Source organism: Lissotriton helveticus, chromosome 9 (assembly GCF_964261635.1).
Source record: "Lissotriton helveticus chromosome 9, aLisHel1.1, whole genome shotgun sequence".
NCBI classification, from domain to species: Eukaryota; Metazoa; Chordata; class Amphibia; order Caudata; family Salamandridae; genus Lissotriton; species Lissotriton helveticus.
The window spans coordinates 925,152,922-925,167,151 of NC_136070.1; the positions used below are offsets into that span (position 1 = coordinate 925,152,922).

Genomic DNA, 14,230 nt, shown 5'->3' on the forward strand with positions numbered 1-14,230 from the left:
GAGGTCCCGTAGCCTGGACAAAGTAATATTTGGTGAAATTCGCACTGCTGGAGTCTGTTGATACTCATGGAACTGAGTTGGTGGCTCCTTTTACTGCCCGTGTGCAATTTTGGTAGACGTATCTACTGCCACAGATGGATAAATACCTAGAGCACTGAAAGTGCCAAACACTTCATACCAGACTCCTCCATGCTGGCAGAGCGTTGTTTGGAGATACTTCCTAAATTGAGGGACTCCCGCCTTGACTACATACAGTACTGTCTAGAGGATGCAGACACACTGACATTGGAACACTAGCTGAGCTCCCTCATACTTGCCGCTGTTAGGGCTTTGATTTCCAGATTGCAGGAGTCACCAAGTGTGATATATGATGCACTCTCTGACTTTTTTTTTTATCTCCTATCTCCAATAACAGAGTAAAGATGCCGGAATCCGGACACTTGTCATGCTGGATGAGCAAGGAGGTAAGGGAAGTGGCCAGGTGACTGAAATCATTTCGACATCAGACCACAGGAGGCCCTTAGAAAGTGCAGAAAGCAGCAAACCTTCCAGGGAAAATATTGAGGAGGCAGGGCACAGGAGGGCTGGTGATTATCGTCTTCAATATTGATTTAGAAGGGCAGACCTGATTTACACGACAAATTGAATAGTCGGGTGAGAAAAATCCAGAGACATTTGCTGCCTACCTTGAACATGCTAGATTTCTTCTTTGTTTACACCAGCAATAAAGTGAGGTATGAGTTAGATACCCCGCCAGGCTTTACAAATATGCACAAATCCTGCTCCAAATGGCAAATGTGCATAATCACATCTTAACACAAGATTGCAAAGAATTTGACTTAATACACTAGCATATCAGTGATACAGCACGTGAAGAAAGCAAGCAGGGGTTCACTATAAATGTGTGTTGCAGGCTGACATGTGAGAAGAGCATAAACGAGTGAGGAAAGCTTGGGGAAATAAAACAGCGGAATAGTAACGGAGTGGTGAAAGCACGAGGACATATATGGGACCACAGACGTAAAACTCTCAGTACAGAAACACTGAATGCAAAAACAGATAAAGACCACTTCATATATACCAGCAGGCATGTGATCTTGGGTGTTCAATAATAAACTGTGCAGCAAAGAAATAACGGCACTTCAGCAACACCAGCAGTCATTAACCCATTGGTGTAAAAATAGAAACACAGAGAATGTATTTAATAGTCTGTGCTACCTTACGCATTCAAATAAGTGTGGTTCATGGGTACGCTGAAACAAAATAGTAAAACACCGTACAGACAAATTTTAAGGGTACTTCATTTACGCTTAAGATACGTGACCATGGGCACGGAGCATCAAAACAGTAACACACAGAATGTATCTTAGGTACTCTGCACATAAGTTAAGTTTGGGCAATGGATATGGCGAAGTAAACCGTAATCTATGTTTGGAAAGTGGACTACTCCTTGTGTTGAATTGAATACTAATCTAAACTTTATCTTCGCTATAACTTAGCGTGCTACAGTGGTGGACATGCTGTCTGATATGTCAACATTACTGTGCGAACATAACTCAAGTCTTTGGACTTGACCATTGTGCACTGTTGCTGTGGGACAATGCCACCAATTAAACATCTAACAACACTTATTTCAACTTAAATGTGCATATTATGAACAAATCTTCATTGGCATAAACATGAACTCTAACAAAAGCAAAAACTCTTATACATAAGAAATTTAAACATGATTTATTCTGTTAACAGAGAAAATACATGTCTTCTAGAAATCTATTGCATTTCTCTGTTGAACATCCAAGTCCAATGCATTTCGGGCCAGGCGGCCCTTCTTCGGGCGCTGAAATCTACAAATGACAAAGAAGCTAACAAACAAAATGCCATAAACACAATGTGCAGGGAGTATTAATCTCCTTTCAATCAACTTTCTGTTTTGTAGTCTAATAAACGCAGTTGGTTTTTTTTGGTTGTTTAGTCATGAGTGTAGTGCGATCACATCTCTTCGCACTGCACTCATCAAGAAAATCCTCAATGACAGATGGGAGATACTACATAACGAAACAGATTTCTAAGATCAGCATCCCATGACAAGAGAAACCATCTTACTAAGACACCCTTCCGACTGCAATTTCAAAAATGTGATCTATGGCATTAAGTGTCCTTGTGGACTGCTCTATGTCGTTAAAACTGGGAGAAAAATTAAAAACGAATCTCAGAATACAGGAGTACCATTATAACCAAGAACAAAACACGCAGTCTCGCAGTACATTGGACAGAGGCTAGACACACAATTGCTTATATCAAATTCCAGGTCATTGAGACTGTGACACCCATTCCTGGCCAAGATCTTACAAGATCGTTACTTCAATAGATTTTTTTGGGATCAGGAAACTGGACACGCAACATCTATTTTGTCTAAACGACAAAATAGACATGGACTGTTTTTTATGTTTTCCTTAATGTTAACATGTATCTGTATCTTGATTTTGTGGTCCAAATGTGTCCCCACACAGAATAGGATGACGTACATTCTGACTACTCATAACTACTAACTTTCACATAGGACATTACTTCTTACTATTCTGATACACTAAGATGATTTTGTGTCTGGATTATGGTTCGAGCATGTCGCAGTACGATGGGGCAGAACACCTCTGTCTATCATTTTGGCACTGCCAGCAGTCTTCTTATGCTGTTTACTTGTCAGAACATCCCTTTTCGTTCCGTAATGAAACAGGGTTCTCCCTATACTTTTATGTGAGGTCACACATCTGCCTTTTTTTCGATTTTAGAAACTTTGTCACCATGAAGTGACCGCCATATTTGTTCCTGAGTTTGTCGCCCAATTCCATGCCTTTCAGGCCGTGTTCAACTATCCTTAGTATGTTTTGAGTGTTTCTTCACTCACAGGTTCTAGGTGAAGAGTTGTGCGATTCATTTCTTAGTAGTATCCCCACCACATTCTCAGTCGATCTTTCCATTATTTTGTCTTTCATTCTCCACTCTAAGATGGCCACCACGTTTACTCGTCACATGAGCTTTTTTGCCCCTGAGTCCGTTGTTTGTTTCACTGGCACAGGTCGCGCACTTCATAAGTCACAAACGTGTTACACACGCTAAACCCAAGCTGCATTGTATTGTAGTGTAGTTCCTATATTCCCAATAGGCTCTGCGCTTTGGAATAATATATTCAGCAGTGTAGACATAGGACTGAGGTTATCTAGGTCTCTACTGACTATATTAGACTTAAGGTTTGCCAGCTAGCTCAGAGGTCACTAGAAACTTTCTCGAATAAACGAGGAGGAGTTTAACCTCCCTGGATAGACAAGAAGGGTTTAGCTTCTGACAACCATAAAACATGACAACTTTGCTCTCCCTGAATAACAGTGTATCTCTAGAGTCGTGTGAAAACAATAGACAGCTATTTCACTCAGTCAAATGTGCGTACTTAGTTTCACCAGAATGCAGAGAAAAGAGAGACGGGCGTTTTCAATAAAAAGGTGTAATTTATTGAGCAGTCTTCTTCCTCATACAAGAGAAATGAATTGCCACGATTGTAATACTCATGGTAAAGTAAAGTGCGAACAGTAAAAGGAGGATTATAAAATAATACTGTAAAAGCATTGATATGGTTTCTTTGCCATATGATACTTTAAAATAGATATATACATATATACATTGACTAACGTACTCAACTGATGCTTCTAAATACGCCTACCCCGGTGTACCTGACCTAAGCCTAATACGTGGGAAGGAGTAAATAAGTAGCAGTTTAAGTTAAGTTTGTTTTGCCAAGAATCTGACTCAAGAATTCTCTTTAAGGGTTTAGTCAGCTCCGTACCTGGGTAATTAGAAAGCAGGAGGTCTTGTATCTCTTTCTCAGGACTCGATATCCCAGTTACCCGCGAAGGTATCTGGAAACACCGGAGCTGGATTTCTCAGCAGGAGAAAAGACAGCGTCTCTCTCAGTGCGTCAAAGAGGAGGGGCAGCGTCCGTGGGCTCTCGCATCAGCTGGGCTCTCGGGCAAGTAGATAGCTGCTCTGCTCCAAAATCACCACCGTGTGTTTGCTTAAGGCAATGTTGGTATATTTATACCTGAAAGGTGCCTGGGTTTGACGTAAGGTTGGACATAAGACGTCAATAAAGATGTCACTAAGAACTGGCCGTTCTTACACTGCTTTACAGGAGTTCTAGGACGAAATCAAAACAAAAGCAAGGGGGATTTCCCAGGTTGCTGGAGGCTTGGTTTTGTTTAGAGAACTCGGTGTGCTTTCTAGGGGGCCGGAGAAGTAGCCTTGCTTAATGTGACAGCATGTGCTACGACTGAATTATGGATATGATTATTATGCCGTTGTATGGATATTATTGATTATAACCGGACAAGGGCATAAAATAGGAATATCGATTCAGGTTCCTAGATAAAAACACTACACCCACTCGACGAATGAATGTCCATCATTACTAAAACTTAAGCAATAGTAAACATTTAAAAGGTGCATGTGTATACCAACCCACCCCAAAATACATTTTTGCATTTGAAATGGTGTATGCGAAATACATGAAAATGATTATAGGTACTGTACGCTTTTCAAGCAGTGTAATCATTCATTAAAAAAGGATTGCGTATATTTATCAGCTGAATGATAATGCGAAAATTACACATGAAATGACTCTTAATACAGAAAAGAAGTGCGAGACCATTCCATCACATATAAGTACAGTTATTTGTAATTATGCTAGAGGCTGAGGTAATATATTGTCTCTAGAGTTCCTAAAAATAGAAGCTCTGTTCTCTAAGAATAGTTCTACTTTAAGCAGAGTACAAGTGCCAAAAAAAGGTATATATTTTGGAAGGGGAGATGAAGAATTGTTTTTTTTGTTTTCAGGGCAAAAATAGTTCCAAATATTTTCAGTAGCTTCCTGTTTAACAAAGCCGAAGGCCGAATTCAGAGTTCATGGAACGCTGTGTGCTTGTTTGCTTAAAAGTTATTCTTTCTGTTCAGGGGAGAACATCATTTCAGACAGACTTTCAAAAAAGTGGTTTACCGCTTCAGGTGAAAGTTCGACCAAGTTGGAAAATGCCGCAACTGTGCAGTCGTGAGAATGATTGCTATCATCGATGTCTTGATCAGCAATGCTCACAGAAGGTCGTACCTGGGTGATGTTGCTCTCATCTCGTACTTCACTACCCTCTAATCGCAGTGGTGAAGTCTCAACGAATGCCGTCAACAGGATTGGTAACCGCTGGGGACAACACGATGCATGAGCCGTTACAGGACTTAGCAAAGTATCTGTATCCAATGGTACTGCTGATTGTAGTGTAAGACAGACGTCCAACACGCATTCTTCTCCGCATAGCATACATCGAAGCACAGGTAAGATACAATTCTGCCAGATGGGTCTGAATGAAAGAAACCAGGTCATATTCAGATCTCTTAGCCGGGCTAATCCAAGGAATTTAGCTATGCGGTCCCGATAGCGTATAGCTAGGATCGTTTCTTCCATCGTTGCAGGAGTCTTGTCTGCGATTTGGCTTGCCATAACAAAGCAGAAATATCAAAAATAAAATGCCTGCTACGAGTCCCAACAGGAGTGGTAGGCCACCAAAGACAGAATGGACAAAATTAGGAAAAATGCCCAGAACTGTTGTGAAGGGTGTTAACAGTCCCGAAAAAATTGTCTTAAATATATGTGGGATACCGCTGGTAACAGACATATTTAGGATTTGGCTTAACATTTCTGCGAAATGCAGGGGGCAATTTGTTGATAAAAGTGTATGTATCTCTGCCGTTGTCCTTGCAACTTGCAGATCATACGTTTCTTTTGATGACGTCAAGGGCACAGTTGTCTGACAGTTGTCTGTAGAAGAACAGACTTCATTCTGCTTAAAGTATCAATTCGAATAGAAGAGATATTCAGAAAGGGCCACATTTTTGCCACCCTGTCTGGAGTGCTGTTTGGATACAATATTTGCATACAGCAAGTGACCATGGAACTAACGCTCACGAGATAAGCTTTTCCTGGCACCATGCCATAACATCTGTGGTCCACTATTAGAATATAGCTCCCGTTAGAAAGCCGTCTAAAGAATTGCTGTATTCGTGCTGCAGGTGTGCCATGCTGGTGACATGAAAGGTTATTTGAAGTCCCCTCACAGGCCCCATGCAGGTTAATACCCTGACACAGAAGTATACCACTTAGTGATCTTTTACAATTGTTACCACTAAGAAATACATTCTGTTCCTTTTCACTATAACATGTGTGTGTGTAAGGTAATTTCCATGATGACTTAATGTACCCTTTACCCAACCTTTCATACTGGCCTGCTGGTATATATTCTTGACAGTATTTAAATTGGAAAGTTGTTATCGGAATTGTTATTATTCCGTGTATTATCCATTCAATGACAGGTCGTTCTGACATTGTCAATGGCAATCTCTCAAGTTTTTCAATGCTCAGAATTGTATATTCCGCTCCTTTCTGTGCCAAGATGATTTGTATATCAGTAAGGTTAAAGATAGAGAATAATGACGTTGTGTTGATTAAACGCCAAGGCACGTAGCCTGAACGCAGATTTTGTAACGTCCAGCCAAGCTGTACAATAGAACGTAATTGGGACTGACCGTGTTGTAACATTAGTAAGTCCTGCTCTATTATATCTATAGCAGATGATACAATACTGTCCAGTGAATATATTCTGGAAGACAGAGTCATTAACCCATTGTCCACAACAGAAAGTGATTTTTCCAAATTAATACGGTCAATTTCCCGTATTTTTTCTGCTGGTTCAATTTGCGTTTCTTTCCAAGCTTCGTTGTAAGCTGCGTATATACCGGCCGCTATGAAACGTTTTTGGCGCTGTTTGCGTGGTCCCATTATGAAATCACGCAAGTCAGCACCGTCTTTAAGTAAAGTTAAGTGTTGCTTAATTTCTGCCAGTGTGGATTTCTGTAGCCATTCGAGGCAGAGTTTTCCTACACTGTATGTTGTAACTATCCCTGGATGTTGTCTCTGGGAGTACCTAGGGTCTGGCCTGGTCAATTTGAACCCCTGTATTTTGTTCAGGAATCTATCTTGACAGTTATTTGTGTCTGTGGGCCAGATCAACCATTTTTTCCAATCAGGATGTGTTCTGTTTTGGTTAAAAATATGTGATACGTCTATCTCAACATCTGTAGTGCTATTACTGTCAGGTGTTGGCTTTGGAATAGACGGTTTGTTTAAGTCTTTAATTTAGGCTAGGCCAAGACAGGTTGTCTGTTGAATGGTGTCATTCAAGAATATAATTTGTTCTGGGATCATGCAGGCTTTAAATAATGATTCTATACCTCAGACCTGCCAATCTTTGGTACCCCAGATGTTTTTTGTTTCAATGTTGTTTTTCCAAAAATCAAACCCAAATGTAGTCATTTTTTCAAAAAATGCTTCTGAATAAATCAATTTAGTGTTTGTCAGCATTGTTTTCATTCCTGTCCTATTTAACAGTTTGAAACAAAATGTTTCTGCATCACTTGTGTTAAACCCTGAGAAGTTTGGGAATTTCTCATAAAATGTTTTTGAACTGCCTTTTGGTGGAGTTGCACAATGTTCCCATTGATTATAATTAAAAACATTTCTAGGCTCAGCAGATTTATGCAACTAGTGATGTGCAAAGTGGTTGTAGCAATACATTTGTTCATAGTTAGATGAACCCTGCAAGTAATCATGTTCTGTAAATTTTGCTGACATTACTAAATCTGACATCATATCATTAATACTTTCAAAGTCCCAATCATCAGAGAATGTGCTCGGTTTTACAAAGTCACTTAATGAAACCTTAAACTGGTGTGGATATTTCAAGAGCTCGACCGGGCCATAGATTTCGTAATCTGTTTTGTCCCAAGCTACCCCACCGGGTATTGGATTGGATGTGACATTCACGGATGATAGTTCTCTTTTCTCGATGTGAGATGACTTGTGTGGCTTTAGGACCAAGTTGATGTTCTGACTTGCTGTGTCCATTGTACTATATTTTCCCTCAATGAATTTTCCCAAACAAAGAACCATGATGAGCCAAAGCAGGAGGAAAAGTACACCTAACACAATCCAAAATTCAATCCATGGATAAATCAGATAGGTTTCTTTGAGTTGATGAAATAGTTCATTTACTTTGTCTTTAAAAGATTTTGTTGTTGGTTGTTCTTCAGGCTCGCTTGGATCCTCAGAAAAGTCATCGAAATTGATGAAGTAGCCTGATGCAGTTCTTTCAATTGTTGGAATCGCTTCTGGATTTTTATTTGCTTTTGGAATTTTCTTTGTTTCATTAGCATAGTCTGTGGCTACATCGTTGTAGACAGGTGTTTCTTGACGAACTGTTGCAATTTGGGTTTTAAGAGGCATAAGTTCCATGGCTTTGTTGCATAGTCCTTTTTGATTCACTGTAGGTTTATCAAATGTGATTAGTCTCTCAGTTTGAACCTCTTGTATTGTAGCAAACTTTGGTGTTCTGCTATTTTTTGGTAATCCACTGGGCCTACTACTTATTATTGGCCACATGATTGTGGTTTTACCAGGTCGATGGATACAACTCGGTTCTCCTTTTTACCAGCATGGGGCGGTAGTACAACTGATCTTGTTCCGTTGACAGCTAAGACAGGTACTGCTTTTCTGTAAGAAGGCCCAAATTCCTTCTTCACCGCGATCTTCTCTCTGACCAGATCCCCAATCTTTGGAATCCAGACAGGCCTTGCTGGGACAGGTGGTTTATCTTCAGTGGCTGTTGGCTGCTGTTTTAGCTTTACGTTGCTCAGGTCTTTTCTTGTTTCATTTAAGTCCTGTAAAATAGCCAAACGATCTTTGATACCAAAGCATTTTTCTTCTACCACTGAAGTCTGACTATCTAAGTCCTGAATATGCATTCTAGTACAGAACAATAGTTCATACGGACTGAAACATTTTAGAGAATTTCTTGGCAGATTGTTAAGACTCCGTTGGACACTTGTTAAATGTTGGACCCACCCATCACCCGAACCTAATACCCTCGCCGTTATAGATTGCTTTATGTCTCGGTTTTTTCTTTCCACAATCCCGTTTCCCTCAGGATGGAAGGGACAAGAGTACCGCAATGCAATGCCCATGCTGGTCATGGCCTCCTTATAAGCTCGAGAGCTAAAAGGAGGACCCTGGTCAGAATGTAGCATGCCAATTGCGTATGTGCCGATATAGACTCGCAAATCTTTCATAACAGTTCTGGCGTCAGCCGAGCGCTGGTGCCACATCCAAATGAATCTCGTGCAGGAATCCACTGCTACCATGATATATTTATAGTTGCCATCCCTTTGTAAGGGACCACAGTGGTCCAGGTAAACACATGCTAAGGGTTTATCTGAGATTAGAAGGGGCGTCTGTGCTGGTCGTTTCACTGTTGATACTTTCATTCTTTGGCATATTTCACATTCTAGAACATACTTCCTAGTTTGTTTTCTCATGCGTGGCCACCAATATCTCTGTTTTAATAACAATACTGTGGCGGAAACACCAGCGTGTGCAGAAGCAAGCCCTTCGTGTGCCGCTGTAATTAGTCCTAACCTGTGTTCCATGTTTGGAATTGCCCTATCCCCCACTCCAGGGATTCGATCAAATGGAACATTATTTGCATCAGTTATGTATGAGTACTTTACTGGAAAGCCTTTCGGGAGTGATATCATATCATCTTTTACCGTAGCACTGACAGCTTGCAATATATCGCTGTCTATTTTTGTTTTTGACCGGGTGATAGCAGCTACGGAAGCGGTTTGCACAGCTGCTTTCGCGGCCTCATCAGCCAATGAATTCCCCGCAACGTGAACGCCATCACGTTGATGACTCAGTGCATGGATCACATGAGTCTTTTGTAGTTCTTTCTGTAAAAGAACTACTTGTTCCCAAAGCGTTTTATGCTTGATTGTGCCACCTTTTGCGTCTTTGAAACCGTTTTGAACCCAGTTCTGCAAGTATTCATTATAAGACTGGACGCAGTAATATGAATCGCACACTATTAGTGTGGGGAATTCGCGATCGGTATTTTCAAGTGCCATCTTAAATGCTAGTAGTTCAGCTCGCTGAGCTGTACAATCTCCTAGAGAATGTGTTTTAGTGACAAGTGGTCTAAATTTTCCTTCGTGCCAACGACCTTTAACAATCGCGCACGCAGCACTGTAAGCCTGCTTACCCCCAACTGCGGGTTGTGCTGATCCGTCTGTATATATTATACAGCCGTAGTGTTCTAGAGGCAGGATTTCGGTCGGCAGAGGACATTCATATTCATATTGTAGAAATTCTTGTGTTTTCAAATTAGGATCAAATTCGTAAACTACGTCTGTTGCAACAAGAGAATTAACCCATTGGATCCATCTCGAATGTAGCGCTTTAGCATTCGGAATGCTTGCCTTTGTTACCGCTTCTAGGGCTGGTACTGGTGTAACGATTATTATTCGTTTACCTTGTGCTAGAGTTCTTTCTTTTGCTACAGCAGTCTGAACCGCAGTTAGAATTTTTTCCGTTGAACTAAATTTCAATTCAGCTTTTGTGTACAAATGTGATTTGTAAGCTATTGGTGCCTTTTCTCCTTCATTAGAGGTCAGGTACGTGAATCCGCATCTTCCTGGGATGACGAGGATTACAAGGTTGCATGTGTTATCGCGAGTTTGCAATTTTGTTTTTGCTAACATGTCTGTTTGCAATGATCTCAAAATTTCTTTGTGTTTTTGAGTCCAATTGATTGGTTTAAAATCAGGTTTTATTAATTCATAGAGAGGTTTAACCCTCTCTGCATAATTTAGAATGTAAGTTCTTCCGAAATTAAGGAAACCTAGTATTGATTGTAAGTTCTTCAGCGTTTTTGGTGCTTGGAGTACAGCTCACTTCTCTAAGAAATTGTCTGCTCGGCTTTTGCCTTCACTTGATAATTCATATCCTAAAAACAGGACAGTTAGATGGGCAATTCGTGACTTTTTAAAGTTGAATTTGTAACCCTCTGCTGCGACCCCAAGTATTATGGTGTTCACTCTTTTCAAGTGAGTATCCAAGTCATCATCTGTTAGATAGATGTCATCGACATAAGATAATGCCTCATCATCATACATTTGTAGTAACTCTGTTACTCTTGGTGAGAATAATCCTGGGCTATTCTTGAACCCCTGTGGGAGTCGACAGAAATTTTCTGCGAACCCATTATTGAGAAAGCGGTCAAATACCTGCTTTCAGGTGCAATGTTTTGACAAAAGAATCCATTAGAGATGTCTAATGTTGTTTTGTATTTTTTGCGCACGATGTTATTCATTAGTGCTGCACTGTGTGAGTTTTATACTGCAAAAGTTTTGCAACATGAGTTAAGGTGTCTGTAGTCCAAAACTAGACGATATGAATCATCTGGCTTGGAAACAGGAAACAAAGGATTGTTCATTTGTGAGGTGCATGTTTCAATCACCCTCTGGTATTCAAGTTGATCTAAGATCTCCCTGACCTGTTTTTTAGTTTCTTGCTTAATTGGGTACTGCCTTTGTGCAGTTGGTTGACATTTTAACTGGATTTTGTGAGGAGGAGAGTCCTCATCCCATCCTACATGATTTTTATATAATGCAGGAGCTTGGGCTACTGCCCACTTTCTTGCAAGTGTGTATTTTTTATGAATTGGAATGTGATTTGAGAAGGCAGGCATAATCATTTCTTCGCCATGAGGGCACTCCCTGACAAACTCTGGTGGCCAGTCATTCTCAGCTAAAAGGATATCATAGCCTTTGGAAAGGTTATCCCAAAATAGACCCCTTAGTTTCCTAGTCTTATCTCCCTCTATACGTAATGTTATCTCGTATATTTTATGAGGTTTGCTAACTCTGCTGTCTGCAGTTTCCACTTGAATGTATTCATTCGTGTCCACTGTCTCCAGATGATTCATCAGGATCTTGCGAGCTATGGTCACTTCTGCTGCGCTGTCTAGCACTGTCTGGGCCCACTCTCCCTTTTTCAGTTGTGTCCTCAGTATCCTCGGCATGTTTAACTATTTTAATACTGGCTACCTTCTTTTTTGGAAATTGTAATTTTTTACTTTGATGAGCAGGTTCTTTTGTCTTTGGACTTGACGTGCTCTTCCCTGTGTTCTGACCGTCCTCTTCTTTCCGATTTCTGCGAGGAAGTCTGAAAAGATCGAGAGGGACGTGTATCAATCTCAGGCTGGTGGCAGCGCCTGGGGTCGGTTTGGAGGGTCCCGGTCACTGTGCTAGAGAGCTGCTACGTGGTGGGAGTGTGTGTTTTTATTCCACTGTACTTTTTTTAAAAATCGGCGAACTTGCAGAAATTGTCATTTTAAAGTGCACTAACCTGCTTTTGTTGTGCAGGGTCCCACTAACACCCCCGCTCCTCCATTGCCCTCCCTCCTGAATTCCAGCCGGTCTCTCGGGGCCGAGAGAAGAGGGCGAGCCGCCATCTTGGGGAGGGGTGTCCCACGAGCCTGACCGGAGTTAGCGGTCCAGTGCTCGCGTGGGAAAGCCTTCAATTGGACCAACTGACCAGGGGCTCCGAGCTGATTCTCAGGCTGGTGGCAGCGCCTGGGGTCGGTTTGGAGGGTCCCGGTCACTGTGCTGGAGAGCTGCTACGTGGTGGGAATGTGTGTTTTTATTCCACTGTACTTTTTTTTAAAATCGGCGAACTTGCCGAAATTGTCATTTTAAAGTGCACTAACCTGCTTTTGTTGTGCAGGGTCCCACTAACACCCCCGCTCCTCCATTGCCCTCCCTCGTGAATTCCAGCCGGTCTCTCGGGGCCGAGAGGAGAGGGCGAGCCGCCATCTTGGGGAGGGGTGTCCCACGAGCCTGACCGGAGTTAGCGGTCCAGTGCTCGCGTGGGAAAGCCTTTAATTGGCAATGTGTTTTCGGAGGCGCAGCGGACGAGCGCAGCGGGCGCGCCGATGGCGCGCCTAAGGCAAGCCCGTCTGCGCCCGTCCGCGGCCAGACGGGGCTAGGGGCACGTCCTTATGCCCGCCGACACATTTATTCTGCCAATGACCTCGTGGCATTACAGGGCCAGTGGCCCCTGGCGGATGCTACTATTGCTGATATCGCATCTATTGGTTTATGCCCCTCTATCCACGAGCCAGTTTCTGTCCACCCGGCTCCTTCTATTAGTTGCCCGATTCAGCTGCTTCCTGGCCTAAACGCCTCGCCATTCCGCCCTTTATCCATTCTCATACTTAACACGAGGTCGGCGGTTAGGCATTGTCCGGACCTCTTTGTCCCGCTTGAGGTACAGAAGCCAGATATATTATTCCTGACCGAGACTTGGTTTAGCGAGTCGTCCCTGCCCTCTCTATTGGCTACCCTTCCCCCATCCTATGTTGCCCTACGCTCAGATCGCCCAGTTGGCAAAGTGGGGGGTGGAGTGGCTATTATTGCCCGGTCTGACCTTAATATGCAACTTCTCCCATCATCCCCGTTTACGCCCACAGACCATCTTGTAGCTTCTTTCCCTACTTTATCTCCCCCTCTTACCTGTTTATTGGTATATCGTCCGCCCCAACATTCACCTTTATTCTTGCCCTCCATTCAGGATCTTTTGGCCACCTTGGTGGTCAATCATACCTCGGTCCTTGTACTTGGGGACTTTAATTACTGGCCTACGGACGCCCAAGAATGTGCCTCTTCCAAACAGTTCTCTGAACTGCTTTTAGCCTTGAACTTGGTTTCCCACGTCCAGGTTCCTACACACAAACATGGCCATGTGTTGGACCAGGTTTGGTCCCTCAATTGCTCTATCTCACCCATCTCTGTTTCCCCTTGTCCGTGGTCGGATCACTTTTTAGTTGCTTTTTCCCTCTTTTATAGGTCAGTGGTGAAAGTCCCACTAGCCAAAAACACCTGGGCACGTAACTGGGGACGTGTTGACCTCTAGTCCTTGTCATCCTCCTTACGGGACTCCTCGCCTAAGTTGACAGGCCTCTCCTCCTCATCCCAAGCCGCTACCCTCAATACCTGGCTCGCCAAGGGATGCGACTTGGTAGCTCCCTTACGTCGGATATCAACCAGACGTCCCAACGAATCTAATCGTTGGTTCAACGAGGAGTTAAAGGAGAAGAAGCTTGCTCTTAGGCGAGCGGAGAGGCTGTGGAGAAGGGACTACTGTCCTACACTGAAAGTCAGCTATACCATCCTCCTGGGAGAGTATAAGAGAGCTATACTCGAGGTAAAGACTGCTTACTTTTCCGCCAAAATTTTGGTGGCA

General features: G+C 42.5%; 1 protein-coding gene across 2 annotated transcripts in view; it reads left to right on the forward strand.

Annotated features, from left to right (window-relative positions):
- LOC144782009 (synaptosomal-associated protein 25-like) overlaps positions 1–14,230 on the forward strand; it is a 445,013-nt gene that overhangs the window by 324,806 nt on the left and 105,977 nt on the right. For both annotated transcript variants that reach the window (XM_078661116.1, XM_078661117.1), the window contains exon 4: positions 416–464. In XM_078661116.1, the coding sequence (XP_078517242.1) occupies positions 416–464 (49 nt within the window). The remainder of the gene's footprint in view (positions 1–415; positions 465–14,230) is intronic.